The following is a 17,543-nucleotide window of genomic DNA, read 5'->3' as shown; positions in this document are numbered from 1 at the left end:
TTCAGATGGTCTCTAAATTCAGGTGGGATATACTCAAGGTCATATTTTGGCTCTTGTGGACTTGCTCTGATTTTCTTCAGTTTCAGCTTGAACTTGCATATGAGCAATTGATGGTCTGTTCCACAGTCGGCCCCTGGCCTTGTTCTGACTGATGATATTGAGCTTTTCCATCGTCTCTTTCCACAGATGTAGTCAATTTGATTTCTGTGTGTTCCACCTGGCGAGGTCCATGTGTATAGTCGCCGTTTATGTTGGTGAAAGAAGGTATTTGCAATGAAGAAGTTGTTGGTCTTGCAAAATTCTATCATTCGATCTCTGGCATTGTTTCTATCACCAAGGCCAAACTTTGCAACTACTGATCTTTCTTCTTTGTTTCCAACTTTTGCATTCCAATTGCCAGTAATTATGAATGCATCTTGATTGCATGTTCAATCAATTTCAGACTGTAGCAGCTGATAAAAATCTTCTATTTCTTCATCATTGGCCCTAGTGGTTGGTGCGTAAATTTGAATGACAGTCGTATTAACTGGTCTTCCTTGTAGGCGTATGGACATTATCCTGTCACTGACAGCATTGTACTTCAGGATAGATCTTGAAACGTTCTTTTTGACGAAGAATGCAACACCATTCCTCTTCAAGTTGTCATTCCCAGCATAGTAGACTATATGATTGTCTGATTCAAAATGACCAATACCAGTCCATTTCAGCTCACTAATGCCTAGGATATCGATGTTTATGCGTTCCATTTCATTTTTGATGATTTCCAATTTTCCTAGATTCATACTTCATGCATTTCAGGTTCCAATTATTAATGGATGTTTGGAGCTGTTTCTTCTCATTTTGAGTCTCACCACATCAGCAAATGAAGGTCCCGAAAGCTTTACTCCATCCACGTCATTAAGGCCGACTCTACTTTGAGGAGGCAGCTCTTCCCTAGTCATCTTTTGAGTGCCTTCCAACCTTGGGGGCTCATCTTCCAGTGCTATATCAGATAATGTTCCACTGCTATTTATAAGGTTTTCACAGGCTAATGCTTTTCAGAAGTAGACTTCCAGGTCCTTCTTCCTAGTCTGCCTTAGTCTGGAAGCTCAGCTGAAACCTGTCCTCCATGGGTGACCCTGCTGGTATCTGAATAACAGTGGCATAGCTTCTAGCATCACAGCAACACGTAAGCCCCCACAGTATGACAAACTGACAGACACGCAGGGGGTGTGAAATAGGTGCCCAAATTAATTCTTTTGCCAGTGAATATCCAAGTGTTGCAGAGCCACTGATTTAATTTTTCTGGCCCCCTGGTAGAAAACCAATTGAGCATCAATATGAGAGTTTATCCATAGGTTTTCAATTCTACTCATTGATCTATATGTCTATCCATATAGCTGTACCACACAGTCTTGATTACTGTAGTTTTGTAGTTAAGTTTTGAAATCGGAGGATTATGAGTTCTCCAACTTTGTTTTTATTTTCAAGATCGTTTTGGCTATTCTGGGTCTACTGCTTTTCCATAGGAATTTTAGGTTCATCAGTCAATTTCTGCAAAGAAGCTAGTTGGGTTTTGATGGGGATTGCATTACATCTGTAGACCAATTTGGGGTGTATTTCCATCTCAATGACATCACATCTTTCAATCCATGAGCATGGGGTGTCTTTCCACTTATTAGGGTCTTCTTTAATTCACTTCAACATGTTTTGCAGATTTTAAAGTATAAAGTTTGCAGTTCTTTTAATTTGTTCCTAAGTATTTCATTATTACTATTATTATTGCTGTTATGGGCATGGCTACAGTTTATTAGAGAGAAAGGATACAAATGGAAATCAGCCAAGGGAAGAGATGCATAGTGCAGAGTCCAGGGGGTGTCCATAGGCAGAGCTCCTGGTCATCCTCTCCCTGGAAGTCATGGATGGATGTATGACAATATGCAGAGTCGCCAACCAGGAAAGCTCACCGAGCCTTTAGTGTCCAGGGTTTTTATTATTAGGGCTTGACCATATGTCGCTCAAGTGGGTGACATTTAGTCTCCAGATCCCTCCATAGGTCAGGCTAATAACTTTAGTCTCCAGTTCCTGCAGAGGTCAGAATTGATACGGTCTGGCCCAAAGCCTCCAACATAAATCACATTGTTAGACTGCTGCGTGGCCAAAGTTCCTACGCAGATAAAGACATTCCTATCAGGCAGGACATTTCAGGGGCCTAGAGATCATCTCTTAGTATTCAAGGGTAAAGGCCACACCTTTCTTTGGATAAAGTTAATTTTTTACTATATTCTGGCATAGAGCAAAAAATATTAGCTTAATGAGTGGGTTTGAGATTGCTGGACTAAAGGGTATGAGTATTCATAATTTTTAAAGTATTACCAGATTACATTCCAAAAAAAGCTGAAACAAATTGCATAGGTACCCATAATGGTATGAGAGAAACTCCTTTTTTTCCCCTTACGCCTCCCATCATTTTAATTTTTGCAGTGTATAGTGGTAGATGAGAAGTAATGTTCAATGTTACTTTAATAGCCTGAGTTACTTTTTATGTCTTTATTGGCCATTTAGGTCTTCTGTGAATCTTTGGCTTTTTTTTTTTTCTTCTTTTTATTGGCTTATTGATCATTTTCTTATTGATTTACAGGTATTTCTAGATGCTTTGTTTTTCTATTTTTGTTTCTAGTATATTTTGGATACCAATCTTTTGCCTGTTCTAGGCACTGTAAATATTTTCTACTAAGTTTATTTTGTGGTTCTTAAAAATGCAAACTTTTAAAATATATATGGCTTTTCCAAATGTATAGAAATGCTGTTGATTTTTGTATATTTATCTTAAATTTATCAGTCATCCTACATCTTGTTGATTCTGAGAGTTTGTAGATAATTTAGTAGTCAATCTTTTTGTATAAAGTAATGACAATGTTGTCCCTTCCTTATTAAATAATCTTTCTGCCTCCTTTCTGTTTCTTGTATTATGTTGATGAGGCCCTCCAATATAATATTGAATAGAAGTAATGAGAGCAGGCTTCCTCATTTTATTCTGACTTCAAAATAAATGCTTCTCAAGTATCATCATTAACTATATTTACTGTGAATTTTTATTAGTTACTCTTTAAACAGTTAGAGAAGTTCCCTACTATTCCCAGCTAATTAAGAGTTTTCTATCATGAAAGAGAGACTTAAAAACAAGTTAGAATGAACAGCAGGCAAGTATAAAATGGAAAGTACAGTGAGGTCAAAGCTAAAGTATTCTGGTAACTACTTGTCTGATAGCTGCTTTTCTTTCTTTCTTTCTTTTTTTATTTCCTCCTGGAAGCTGCTTTGCTGAATCTCTTAAAATTTGGAAAAGAAGGGCATCTGAGACATACCAGATAGGCCTTCTTTTTCTCAGCTCTCCACCTGGAAACTGAGATTTTAAATTACCTGGGAAACACAAGATCAGACTTCCATCTTCTTAACCCCCTATTTGAAGGCTGAGATTTTAAATTGCATGAGAATTTACTTACCTCTGTGTGATACATACCCTTGTAAGTGAACATTTATTGACTGCTTATTATGTGTCAGGTATTGATCTAAGCACTTTATTTGTAGTAAATTATTTAATTTTTTCCACAACTCATGAGTTGTGGAATGACATCAAAGACATCATACATGAAGAAAGCAAGTGGTCATTGAAAATATAGGAAAGAAAAGACCAGGATGGATGTCAGAGGAGACTCTGAAACTTGCTCTCGAACATCGAGCAGCTAAAGCAAAAGGAAGAAATGATGAAGTCAAATAATCGACCAGAAGATTTCAAAGGGCGGCTCAAGAAGTCAAAGTAAAGTATTACAATGACATGTGCAAAGAGCTGGAGACAGAAAACCAAAAGGGAAGAACACGCTTGGCGTTTCTCAAGCTGAAAGAACTGAAGAAAAAACAATCCTCGAGTTGCAATAGTGAAGGATCCTATGAGGAAAATATAAAATGACGCGGGAAGCATCAAAAGAAGATGGAAGGGATATACAGAGTTATTACACCAAAAAGAATTAGCCTACGTTCAACCATTTCAAAAGGTAGCATATGATGAGGAACCGATGGTACTGAAGAAAGAAGTCCAAGCTGCACTGAAGGCATTGGTGAAAAACAAGACTCGAGGGATTGATGGAGTTATCAATTGAGATGTTTCAACAAACAGACGCAACGCTTGAGGTGCTCACTCGTCTATGCCAAGATATATGGAAGACAGCTTCCTGACCATCTGACTGGAAGAGATCCATATTTATGCCTGTTTCCATGAAAGGTGATCCAACCGAATGTGGAAATTATAGAACAACATCATTAGTATCACATTCAAGCAAAATTTTGCTGAAGATCATTCAAAAACAGCTGCAGCAGTATATCAACAGGGAACTGCCAAATTCTGGCCAGACTCAGAAGAGGACTTGGAACCAGGGATATCATTGCCGATGTCAGATGGATCCCGGCTGAAAGGAGAGGATACCAGAAGGATGTTTACCTGTGTTTTACTGACTACGCAAAGGCATTTGACTGTGTGGATCATAACAAATTATGGATAACATTTTGAAGAATGGGAACTCCAGAACACTTAATTGTGTTCGTGAAGAACCTGTACATAGACGAAGAGGCAGTTGCTGGAACAGAACAAGGGGTTACTGCATGGTTTAAAGTCAGGAAAGGTGTGCATCAGGGTTGTATCCTTTCACCATACCTGTTCAATCTGTATGCTGAGCAAATAATCCGAGGAGCTGAACTATATGAAGAACAGGGCATCAGGATTGGAGGAAGACTCATTAACAACCTGCATTATGCAGATGACACAACCTGCTTGCTGAAACTGAAAAGACTTCAAGCACTTACTGATGAACATCAAAGACCACAGCCTTCAGTATGGATTATACCTCAGCATAATGAAAACAAAAATCCTCACAACTGAACCAACGAGCAACATCATGATAAACGGAGAAAAGATTGAAGTTGTCAAGGATTTCATTTTATTTCGATCCACAATCAACAGCCATGGAAGCAGCAGTCAAGAAATCAAAAGACGCATTGCATTGGGCAAATCTGCTGCAAAGTACCTTGAACTCACAAACATGATACTGTACTGCATTTCCCTTGCTAATTAGGCAATTAGGAGCTTTCCAAAGGAGAAGAATTATTTCACTATTCATTAAGCCGATTTTATGAATGGCTATAATTGCATTTTCAGTAATTAGTCCTGTAAAATCCAAAGGGTGGAACAGTTTTTGAAATTTTCTAATTTTTTTCTTTTGTTCTACTTTTGTTCTGTCATGTCTGACTTTTCACTATTGTCTGACGAAGAGGAGGAGGATGAACAAAAGGAACCTACACTGATAGAAAGCTTTGGTAGTGATAAAATTCACCGTGTATTTTTTTTTCTAAATTTTATTTAGTTTGTTGTTGTTGAGAATATACACAGCAAAAAACACACCAATTTAAGAGTCTACATGTACAATTTAGTGACACTGATTACATGCTTCGAGTTATGCAACCATTCTCACCCTCCTTTTCTGAATTGTTCCTCCCTCATTAACATAAACTCACAGTCCCCTAGGGTTCCTATCGAATCTTTGAAGTTGCTGTTGTCAATTTGATCCTATATGGATAGTTCTTAAAAGAGCATAATGCTCAAAGCAGACCTTTTTTAGTAGTTAAGCTAAACTACTGTGTGGTTTTAAGATGACTTCAGGGGATATTTTCGGTTTAAGGTTTAAAGATTATCTCAGGGCAATAGTTTCAGGGGTTCAATCCACCATCCGTGGCTCCAGAAAGTCTAGAGTCCATAAGAATTTTAAGTTCTCTTCTACATTTTTCCCTTTTTTGATCAGGATTCTTCTATGGAATCTTTGATCAAAATGTTCAGAAACTATAGGCAGGCACCATCCAGTTCTGGTCTCAGGGCAAAGAAGGCAGTTCCTCATGGAGGCGACTAGCCACACATTCCATATCCTCCTCCTATTCTTGACTCTCGTTCTTCCTCTGTTGCTCCAGGTGAATAGAGACCAATTTTTGTGCTTTGAATGGCCACTTGCAAGTTTTTAAGATCCCAGGCACTACGCAACAAACTAGGGGGTAGAACAGAAGCACTAAACATATCATTAGGCCAATTAACTAGGATGTCTCATGAAACCATGGCCCTAAACCTCCAAACCAAGGAACCAAATCCCATGAGGTTTTTGGCTGTACTTAAGCAGCCTCAGTAGCCACTCTTTTTTCTTTCATTGTTGTAAATATATCTATCACGCAACTTTTGCCAAATCAACTTTTTTTTTAAGTTTAAAACCAAATGTTTTTTAAATTTTTTTTATTGTACTTTAGATGAAGGTTTACAGAGCAAACTAGTTTCTCATTAAACAATTAATACACATATTGTTTTGTGACATTGGCTGCCAACCCCACGAGATGTCAACACTCTCCCCTTCTTGACCTTGAGTTCCCCATTGCCAGTTTTCCTGCCTTCTTGTCCTTGCTCCTGGGCTGGTGTGCCTTTTTAATCTCGTTTTGTTTTATAGGCCTATCTAATTTTCAACTGAAGGGTGAACCTCAGGAGTGACTTCATTACTGAGCTAAAAGGGTGTCCAGGGGCCATACTGTTGAGGTTTCTCCATTCTCAGTCAGACCAGTAAGTCTGGTCTTTTTTTGTGTGTGTGTGAGTTAGAATTTTGTTCTACATTTTCCTCGAGCTCTGTCCGGGACCCTGTATTATGATTTTTGTCACAGAATTTGGTGGTGGTAGCTGGGCACCATCTGGGACTCCGTCTGGTGGAGGCTGTGGTAGTTGTGGTCCATTAATCCTTTGGGCTAATCCTTCCCTTGTGTCTTTGTTTTTCTTCATTCTCCCTTGCTCCAGATGGGGTGGGACCAGTGGAGTACCTTAGCTGGCCGCTCACAAGCTTTTAAGACCCCAGATGCTACTCATGGAAATAGAATGTAGAACAATTTTCTTTATAAACTATGTTATGCCAATTGAGCTAGAGGGCAGATTCAACTTTTTTCAGGTGTACAACTTATTGACAGCAATTAAAATAATCAGCTTGCAACCCTACCCTTAATCAATGCAATTTTACCATCACTGTTAACCCCTCTTTTCCCCCTCCTTCCCACCCTTGGTAACCACTAATAAGCTTTGGTCTCTATACAGTTGATTTTTCTTCTCTTTTTATGTAAGTGAGGTCATAAATATTTGTCCTTTCGTAATTGGGCTTATTTTGCTCAGCACAATGTCTTCAAGCTCCATCCATACTGTTGCATGTATCAAAAGTTCATTTCTCCTACTGGCTGAGAAGTATTCCATCGTATCTATGTACCACATTTTGTTTATCTATTCATCTGCTGATGGGCATTTAGGTTGTTTCCACCTTTTGGCTACTGTGAATAGTGCTGCAATGAACATTGTTGTACAAGTCTCTTTTTGAGTCTCTGCTTTCAAGTCTTTTGGGTATATACCTAGGAATGGAATTGCTGGTTCACATGGTAGTTCAATTTTATTTTTTTGAGGTACTGCCACACTGTTTCCCCCAAGGGCTGTGCCATTTTCCATTCCCACCACCAATGTCCTCACATCCTTGCCAACATTTGTTATTTTCTGTTTTTTTTTTTTTAAATCTTAGATCTCTTAAAAACAAACAAACAAACTCTTTGCCGTGGAGTTGATTCCGACTCATAGCAACCCTATAGGATGGAGTAGAACTGCCCCATAGAGTTTCCAAGGAGCACCTGGTGGATTCAAACTGCCAACCTTTTAGTTAGCAGCTGTAGCTCTTAAGCACTATTCCACCAGGGTCTCCTTAGCTCTCTTAAACCAAAAGCCAAACCCAGTGCCATCGAGTTGATTCTGACTCATAGCAACCCTATAGGACAGAGTAGAACTGCCCCATAGAGTTTCCAAGGAGCGCCTGGCGGATTCAAACTGCTGACCCTTTGGTTAGCAGCCGTAGCACTTAACCACTACGCCACTTAGCTCTCTTAGTGGGAGTGAAATGGTATCTCATTGTGGCTTTGATTTGCATCTCTGATGGTTAATGACACTGAGCATCTTTTTATGTGTTTGGTGGCCATTTAAATGTCCTCTTTGGTGAAATGTCTATTCAAGTCCTTTGCCCATTTTATGATTGGGTTATTTGTCTTTTTGCTTTTTATTCTTTTTGATGCTACTATAAATAAAATTGTTTTCTTCATTTCATTTTTGGATAGTTCACTACATATGCATAGAAATACAAATGATGGTTGTTTATTGAACTTGCATCCTGCAACCTTACTAAAATTGATTATTAGTTCTAATATATTTTTAGTAGATTTCTTAGGATTTTCCATATAAAAGGTTATGTCATCTGAGCATTACAGTTTTTTAAAAATTATTTGGGTATGTCAGTGTAAAATTAGGGTAATTTTTTCATGGATCTGTGGTTTCTTGGAAGCAATAAATCCAAGTAGTTATTTTTCAAAATTACCTGAAAGTTCTTATTCTACTACCCTGCTCCTCCCAGTTCACCCTAACCTCAGAACTCCCAGCACTCACTTCCAAGACCACTCGAATTTCATCCTGGACTGGGTGGAGAATGCCTGTACCATTTCCTGCTGCTCCTTGGGGAGGATGGGCACAGAGCTGGAGGAGGGTGCAGGCACTGGGATGAAGGAGGCATTCAGGGTCTCTTCGGGGCTGGCATCCCTCACAAACAGTTGGTCATTCACAATACATAGGCTGGAAGAAGAATGGGCCCTTAGACAGCTGGACATATGGACAACCCCACACCCCCAACAATGATCCACTTCCCACTCAGCAACCACTTTCCTTCCATCCCCTACTCTGCCTGTCTCCTGGATTCCTTGGCTGCTACCCTTTCCCCTCCCACAGAATCTACCTTTGGAGATATTTCTGCCAGCTGCACTGGATTTGTAAGTTTACCCCAACCCAGGGATAGTTTCATTTCCGCCTTTACCTTTACGACAGCCCAAGGAGATGGATACTCTAATCTCCATATTCACAGGAGGACACTGAGTTACAGAGAAGTCATGTAAACTGACCAAGGTCACACAGCTGGTGAATGCTGGGGTCAGGGTGAGAACCCTCTAGTCCAACACCAAAGCCTATAATCTTAACCACTGGGCTAGACTGCTCCTGGGATCTACCTTTCAGGATTCTGCAATATTGGCGAAACCCTGAGGAATGCACCATCACCTTCCCACACCACTGGCCTGAGGCTGGGTTGGGTGTTCCCACATGGCAACCACAACATAGCACTTACTTGAAGTTGCTGGCAGAAATAGCAATGAAGATCCGGGTGAAGCCACGAACATGAACCTGAGGCATTCCTTCCACTTGAACGACAACAAACAACAATTCCCCTCAGAGTTGCCCATGCTTTACACGTTCGTTCACCATCGACGTTTCCCAGTCATGGTCTTACCTGATACTCCCGTGGCACCCTGAAGGGGGCCAGATGGGGACAACTGTCCACTGGGATCCAGGAGGGGGTGTCAGCAATGGGGAGGGCAACAACAAGAACAACCACCTCCCAGTGATAGGGCCCCTACTCTGTGTCAGGCCATGTGACACACTCTTCACAAGTTCATTTGACTCATTTATCACAGCAGCCCAAGGGATGGGTATTACTAGCCCCATTTTACAAATGAGGATACTGAGAGGTAAACAGTTGTCCCAAGGTATCAGAGTGAGGGACTGGGATGAGAGCCATCAACCTCCACAGGCTGTGTCCCTAACCCCTGGGCTGTGCTGGGGCAGACAGGTATGGACGTAGGTCAGATCAGGGTGGGTTGGGAGCAAGGGAGCACAGAGGGAACAGGAAGGGAAGGGATCAGGGAATTCTGGAGAGTTCTGAGAGGGAGCCCGTCAGGGGGAAGGAAATTGGGGGACATGGGAAAGGGGCTCTACAGACACTCACCCTCCTTGAACACCCCATTGACAGAAAAGCAGAGCATCTTTTCCTAAAAGAGTAAAACAGCTCAGGCTCCCAGGACCCCCCTAGACCTCCTACCCACCTCCGCCCTCTGGGCCAGTGTCAGGGAGGAAGCAGGTGCTCACCGTCTGGACACACATGTCCACCACAAAGGAACTGAAGTCATGCTGGGTTTTGGGCAACATACTGAGGGAGTCAACAACGTCATGTTTTGTGTGTTTCAGCAACTGAACCCGCAGGACTGTGGGAGGAGGAAAAGATCAGGGGCTGCCTCACTCCCTAAGCCCCTACGATTGACCCCTTCAAACCTCCTGTCCCACCCAATCTTCCCCCTCACACACTTACTGGGGTCCTTGCGTTTCTTCATATTCCTGCTCCTCTTGGAGTACTTGTCCAAGCTGACTCTAGGAGAAAAAGAGGAACAGGAGGTGTGAGACTGGCCAGTGTCTGCTGGGGAATCACATGGCCCAGGGGTGTCATTGGGTATGTGAAACTTACGGAGCTGGGTCTTCAGGGTTGAAGGGAATGGTCAGCGAGAAGCAAGCCTCGTCGTGGTAAGCATCCAGAAGACCCTGCCGGTCACCATAGTCATAGATCCAGTAATACCTGTGGGGAAGTAAAGGGGGCAGGCTCTCTGTGGTCTGTGCCCCTATGTGAACTTGAAAATGCCAGGGTAGGCCTGTGCTTGGGTGGCCTGGCCCATCCCAGCCCTCCTTGGCTTGGGGTTTAAGGGGTACTTACTGCTGCAGGAATTGCAAGACTAGATTCTTTAGGGTCTCAGATCCTTTATAACTTTCCTGGAATTAAAAGACACCTTGGGACTATGAGACTGACAAAGCCCCCCTTGCAACATGCCAAATCTTGATTAGTACGTCCAACTCACCTTACAGGGTCTCATTATATCAGGGACTTCAATTTCAACAGTAAGTGATGCGTCTAACTGCTGGCCATCCTGGGGAAAGAAAGAAGGCAGCAGTGTAGACCAAGGAGGTCACGCTGGATGAACAATGAAATGAAGGGGTCCAGGAGAGAGTGACGGTCAGAGCTCAGGTGTGAAATGGCCCTGAAAATTCTATAAGCCAGACTAAAGTCAGCATCTTCACCAGGGGGCCTAGAAGCCTCTAACATATGCAATGTGTGTGTGTGCCTGCGTGGCTGTGTACATGTGGGCGTGTGTGTGTGTTTATGGGCATTTCTTAAAAGAAGAATAGCCATGCTTTCTTCAGGAGTACATGTCCCCTGAAATAGGTAAGAATCCAGTGCAAAAATGTAAGCTAGGCAAGACACAAAGGACTTGAGGGCAGGTGTGCAGGTCATCCATGTTAGTGAGAAAAAAAAAATTTTTTTGTTAGTGAGAGGAGACAATAATGAAGGTAAGCACTTACCAAGCATAACAACTTAGGGAAACAATCCCGGATGGCCCTACTCAAAACCAAAAATAGAAATGATTAACAGTTCAGTGACAGGCTACCTACTTTTTGCTAACACACTGATACCATGAACAGACCCCAGAGTGTCCTGCCCTCAGCCTGAGTTCAGGGGTTTTGGGTCCACATTCCCTGAAGAGCACTGGACATCCCCCATATGAACTGTCTTAAAGGCACAGTCTCTCCACCTCTCTCCCCACATTGCTCTTCCCCTTTCCTTCCTCCTGGGAAGCTCCCACAGGAAGGCCCTGACCCCCTTCTCCAGTGGCAAAGAAGCAGCATGTGCAGCCCAGGCTCCAGGGATTCCTTCCTCTCCCTGCCTTACTTACCTCCCTCTAAGTCCCCAGGGAAGGCTCTGGAGGGAGGAGGGAATGGGGTGGGGGCCAGGGCTCTGCTCCCTCACCAGGTGTCCAGTGCTCTGCCAGGCTGGCCCTGGACAACACCAGAACATCCCCCAAGGATGGCCCCGGATGCTGGGGATAGAGATGGGGGAGGCAGGCTCAGCAGGCAGGGAGGGCGTGAGGACAGAAAGCGAGTATAGATAGGGAGGGGAGACATAGGAGAGTGGAGACTGAAGAGAAAGAGAAAACCAAGGAAAGGCAAGGGGGAGAAGTTTACTGTGGGTGGTGGGGATCAGGGAGAAAGGAGGAAAGGGGAAATGGTTTCCCTGCTGCCGCCCTTGGCTGGCCCTGGGGTCAAGGTAGGAGTGGAAAACAGGTACTTGTTGGGCTGGGGCCCATTGGCCTTTGTCTCCTGTGTGATGCCATCTGAGCTGGGCATGGGAAACAGCAGTCAATGAGGCAAAAGATCTTCCCCAGGAGGAAAGGTTCAGGTAAAGGCACAGCATGGGGTTCAGGGCCTGTAGCCCCTCTTATGAGGGCTGCCTTCTCCCCTGATGGCCCCTGTACAGCTGTGCCTGCCTTACTTGGTCCCTTGTCTGAGGAGTCAGAGCACTTTGGTCTACACAGTGCTCCTCTGAAGGAACACGCAGGATGCCATGACATAGTGGAGGGAGGTGGGCAGTGCCCCTGAGAGGACTGTACCCCTGTCTCCTCATCCACCTTTGCCTCCTGCTTTCCACACTTGGCACCTGCCTCAGGATGCCCTTTGCTCACGGGAGGTGACCCGCTTCTGACCTTTGACTCAGGGAACCCAGCTTTCTCCCCCAGGATAGCCCAGCTCCTTCACTGGGCCAGAGGAACAGATGTCATGATAAGATATTGGCCTGGGGCAGGTCAGGGAGTCCTTCTGGAGCAAGGGAGAGAGGGCCCATCACTGGACCGGGAGGGAAGCCCCATGTCAGCTCAGAGTCAGGAAGGCCTGTCTCCGCAGGAGGAGCCATCACAGTCCAGGGCACCAGGATCTGGCTCCAGGCAGCCCCAGTGGGGGAGCAGGGCACAGTCTGGATACCCCTGGTCCTGGGGAGGAAGGGGGAGCCCTGCTTCCTGGAGCACATTCAGGGGAGGCCATGCCAGAGAAGGCTGGGTACAGAGAGGCAGAAAACAGACCCCAGCCCCAGGGGAGCAGTGAGCAGGCCAGAGGAAGGCAGGGAGACCTCTAAACACAGGTGATAGACAGGGAGAGGAGAGGGCAGGACATGTGGTCCTCCCAGAGGTGTGGAGCTGCAGCCTGCAGATGGGCACTGTCAGGGGCAGCTCAGGCTGCCAGGGGGTGAAGGTCCTCAGAAGGGTTGACAGTGGTTACCACTAACCTCACATAGGCGGAATGGTCTGAGAAGTTGTTGCACAGTGGGTTTCCTTCTAGACACAGCTCTTTGAGCTCCAGACCTTTTATCTTGTCCAACTCCCATGCTGACTTCAGCTGAGAAAATGGGGAGGAATGAGGGAGAAGAGTCCCAGGGAAAGAGAGACATCTGAGCCCCTGCACCCCCGGCCCTCACCCTCACCCACAGGCACCTTCATGCTCTTGTCATCACCCTGATGAGCACTGTCACCCACCCTCAACCCAAATTCAATCTGGCTCCCACTTCTCACCTTATTTTTGGACAGGTTCAGGATCTTGACTTTGGGGGCCTTCTGTATAATGTCAGACAGGCCATCTAGCTGGTAGAGTTTGTTGCTGCGCAAGTCCAAGGACAAGAGCTTTTGAGGAGAGTTAGAGTGACAGTTACTATCTAGGGCCTCAGAGACAAATCTGCCCTCCATCTCATCCTTTCCGCCCCTCTACCAAAATACCAGCACTGGGCCTAAGGCCTCACCTCAGGAAAATTCTCTTCGATGATGTTCAGGGTGATAGCCATGCAGTGTCTTCGATTCAGGATCATGTCAATATCATGGTCCACCAAGTCTTCAGGAAGTCAAGAGAAGGGAATCAGAAGGCTGAGATGGACCAGCTAGACCAGCACCAGCACTAACCCCTTCCCAGGTTACCGTCCCTAACTCTCCCTCCTGTGCATATCCCTCTGCCCTCACCTGCCCTGGAATTACTGCTGTCAGCCATACCTGGGTCAAAGCGGAAGCTCTGGAGGTCAAGAGCTTGCTTGAAGACATCATATCGTTTGTTCATGGTCAACTGCAAAAGCAGAGATGGAGATAGCAGCTCTAAGGCAGTCGTGGTGGTGATGGGAGATTGGGGTGGGGAAAAAAGAGGTAGATCTGGGTGTGGGTACACAGCATGCCTTGTGTCTGCATTACCTTTAGCTGCTCCAATTGTTCTGGCTTCAACTTATTCTGCACAGAATGGGGTACAATAGAGTGATTGACAAAAATACATATCTGCAGGAAAGAGAGGCAAGGTAAGCACCCAGGAACTCTAATTCCAAGGAAGAGATTCCAGCCCCTGGTCTGTCTTCCTGCCCTCAGACTAGGTACAGTTAATGTCCTCAGTACACACCTTTTGGTTCTCATCATCATGAATCTTGTAGCTGATATTCTTCAAGGCAGATGCAGTGTTAATATCCTGGACAAAGAACTGGGCCTGCATTTTTACATAGTGGAACTACAGGGAGAAGAGGCAAGAGGAATAGTTTCAGAAAACAAAGGTCCCTGCTGATCCAGACCACCCTCTTCCCCTCTACCCAGTCATCTGGCTTCACCATCCTCTCTTACATCAACCGGGGTGAAGGGAACACTGCAATGGCTCTGGATGGAATCCAGTAGCCAAGTCTTGTCATACTTTCTCCCGCAAGGAACCTAAGGGTAAAAGAAGGTTTAAGAGAGAAGAGCGACAACACTAAGGATGGAGAATGGACCCCACCAAGTGTTCTGTTCTGATCTTCTTTAAAGGCTTTAAAGCTTTAAAAGGCTTCTAAAGAAAGGACCACTGATATGATTTCTTAAATTTGTTCCAAATATGGATTTCCTAAATCCCCTTTCTCTCTATTTAAAAACTCTCCTCCAAATAATCAACTTAAGATGTTTGCCATGATTTTCCTTTTATAAGGTTCCAGGAATTCCTACCTAATGCAGACCCTGCCTTCTCCTCCGATAAGAACTCCAGAGACTCAACCTTGCATCTCCTCCCCCAACACATACACTCAGCTTGAGTCAAACTGAGCCATGCTTCGGGGAACTGCTCCTTCTCCTTGGAAGTAGGTTCCTCCCTTTGTCTTTAGACTACCTTCCAGGCCTTCCTGCAGTCAGCCTTTTCCTTTTTTATCGCTTCTCTGAACCTGCCCTTAAATGATCAAGCATGTTAACTCCTAGTAATAAAAAGGACAGGTTACCAACTCCCCATGTTCCCAGCAAAGCACCTACTGTCTCTACACGAGACCAGTACACCTCGACCTGACCAGCCCCACCACAACCTCTCTGCTGCACCTTCTGTACACTTTCCAGGACACTCACTGTGATCTTGAACCAGGTCTCGGAGGTTCCATCCTGTCCGTTCTCCTCCATTTCTCTCTTTGAAGGTCTTCTTTCTCTCCGCATAGGCCCATTTTCCTCCATTTCTCTCTTTGGAGGTGTTCTATCTCTCCATATAGGCCTATTCACTATTTCTCTCTTTGGAGGTGTTCTATCTCTCCATACAGGCCTATTCTCTATTTCTCTCTTTGGAGGTGTTCCATCTCTTCGTACAGGTCTATTCTCTATTTCTCTCTTTGGAGGTGTTCTCTCTCTCCATACAGGCCTATTCTCTATTTCTCTCTTTGGAGGTGTTCTATCTCTCCACACAGGCCTATTCTCCTCTATTTCTCTCTTCGGAGGTGTTCTGTCTCTCCACACAGGCCTATTCTCCTCTATTTCCCTCCTTCGAGGTTTTCCATCTCTCCACACAGTAATATGGATGCGATCTTCATCATGCCACCTTACTTTTCTATTGTAGTCTTGGGTGGTTGGGGGGGTGCTGTGGGAAATGAAGAGAAGGTATGCATTCATAAATGTATAGAAATGTATAAATAGTCGTCTACATACCCAGAGGCGTAACTAAGGTATGGCAGGTAGGGCGCGTACCCTGGGTGCTGCTTGAGGAGGACCGCTAATGAGTAGTTTCTATTGGCCACTGCAGTTCCCATTACCAGCTGTGTGATCTAATTCAGCAATTTAAAACCAATTGCCGTAGGTGTTATTTCCCATAGATAGGCCCCAGTACATACCCTCATATCAGTGATACCAGGGCCGCAATCATGATTGCTCAACCTTTATTCCATTTCTAGCATCCTTCAACTTTCCAGTGGGAGAAGAAAAATAAAAACACAGAGAGGCTAACAGTCGCATAGTCCCAGTGGCAACTACATGCAAACTTGGTTGCCTAGTTACTTACTGTCTCACATGGAGGTCCTCGTGGGCTTCCCTCATTGCTGTGTTTCCATCATCCTCCTGGAGGTGGGAATGCCAAAGCTCATACCCACGACGTTCATAATGAATATTTTCATCACAATTCCCTTGGAAAGACCTCTGACCATTCTTTCTTCCTTGAGAGGTGCTGCTACCATTGTTGTATTCTGAAATTGGGAACAACAAAAATAATTTTTGCGGACACATCAGTGGTTAATATACCACGTACCCCATCTTGGGCTAATACCATGATAAGGCAAGTAAACTGCCAACCGACCTCTAAAGGAGCAATCACAAACCCCAGAAGTCAAACTCCCTTACCTGTCCAGATATGGGACCTTATTTGACAGATGATATAATCAGGGGAGAAATCTTGGAGGAAGAGGCAACTCTGGTGGACACTTTAAAAAATGGAGCAGGATTTATAAAGAACAGAGTTGTAAATGTCCATTGGTTTGACTGGACACCAGCCATACACCAGGAAGGTTTCCTAATCTTGCCTTCCTTCCCGTCTCCCTAATCTAACAATTGCACCAAAACCTGGGAAGCAACCTTTCTCACACCTCCTGAATCTAATCAAACTGATTTCGTTAACAATCAGCAAGCTGTACTTCCTTTGATTAAATGACAGGTGGAACTGAATTAATAGCTTCCTAAACTGCCTCCCCGCTTCTAGCCTTGCCCTCAAAATACTCTGTTTGAAATATCCAGAGTTACTTTCTTTTAGCTCGGCCTGAAATGCTTTCCGGCCCAGGAGACAACTCTTCCTAAACTCAGCTCTTCTAAAACAAGGATCTGAATGACCAACCGGAATGACAGATGTCAACTACCATTTCCAAGTGTTTAGAGATTTTTTTTCTTTTTTCTTTCTGCTATTGATTTCTAGTCTGATTCTATCTATTATGGTCAGAGAAAAATACTCTGTATTCAATTCTTTTAAATTTGTTGGTTTGTTTGATGGCCCAGGAGAGGATCTATCTTGGTGAATGTTACATGGGTACTTTAAGAAAAAACATGTGTGCTCTGCTGTTGTTGAGTAGAGTGTTCCATCTATGTTATTTAGACCCTGTTAGTTTATTGTGTTATTCAGATCTTCTATGTCCTTGTGTATTTTGTCTAGTAATTGTATCACTTGCTGAAAGGGGGTGGATTGGGCTCTTCTCCTTTCAGCTCCATCAGTTTTTACTTCATGTACTTTTGAGGCTATGTTGTTTGGTACATAACACATTTAGGATTGCTACATCTTTCTGGTGGATTGATCCTTTTATTATTATGTAATGTCCCTCTTTGTTTCTTGTAATTTTCTTTGCTCTGAAGTCTACTTTATACTTATAAAAGTGTTTTTGCTATATTGCACCCGGTACTCAATCCTAGGAGTTTTGTTTCTTGTCCCCATCTCCCCACCCACCCCCACTCCCTGCTAACATATCTAATTCACCATGTGGGAAGATTTGAAAGTTCTT

At 44.0% G+C, this 17,543-nt stretch overlaps 1 protein-coding gene across 1 annotated transcript in view; it reads right to left on the bottom strand.

The window, feature by feature from the left end:
- Positions 1–16,101, bottom strand: part of LOC126068714 (nuclear RNA export factor 2-like) — a 39,205-nt gene extending 23,104 nt beyond the window's left edge. Inside the window, exons 1-19 of the mRNA XM_049871448.1 lie at positions 16,067–16,101; positions 15,558–15,649; positions 15,151–15,212; positions 14,413–14,496; positions 14,198–14,302; positions 13,999–14,079; positions 13,807–13,876; positions 13,563–13,651; positions 13,339–13,446; positions 13,056–13,165; positions 11,303–11,339; positions 10,801–10,869; positions 10,659–10,714; positions 10,416–10,523; positions 10,263–10,321; positions 10,043–10,158; positions 9,903–9,945; positions 9,246–9,318; positions 8,519–8,701 (exon numbers count right to left, since the gene is read on the bottom strand). Coding sequence (XP_049727405.1) covers positions 8,519–8,701; positions 9,246–9,318; positions 9,903–9,945; positions 10,043–10,158; positions 10,263–10,321; positions 10,416–10,523; positions 10,659–10,714; positions 10,801–10,869; positions 11,303–11,339; positions 13,056–13,165; positions 13,339–13,446; positions 13,563–13,651; positions 13,807–13,876; positions 13,999–14,079; positions 14,198–14,302; positions 14,413–14,496; positions 15,151–15,212; positions 15,558–15,649; positions 16,067–16,101 — 1,580 coding nt within the window. The remainder of the gene's footprint in view (positions 1–8,518; positions 8,702–9,245; positions 9,319–9,902; positions 9,946–10,042; positions 10,159–10,262; positions 10,322–10,415; positions 10,524–10,658; positions 10,715–10,800; positions 10,870–11,302; positions 11,340–13,055; positions 13,166–13,338; positions 13,447–13,562; positions 13,652–13,806; positions 13,877–13,998; positions 14,080–14,197; positions 14,303–14,412; positions 14,497–15,150; positions 15,213–15,557; positions 15,650–16,066) is intronic.
- Positions 16,102–17,543: the final 1,442 nt, after the last annotated feature.

The sequence above is a fragment of the Elephas maximus genome, chromosome X (assembly GCF_024166365.1).
Source record: "Elephas maximus indicus isolate mEleMax1 chromosome X, mEleMax1 primary haplotype, whole genome shotgun sequence".
Classification (NCBI taxonomy): Eukaryota; Metazoa; Chordata; class Mammalia; order Proboscidea; family Elephantidae; genus Elephas; species Elephas maximus.
Note: the sequence above shows the minus strand (reverse complement) of the source record. Positions and strands in the feature narration are given on the sequence as shown.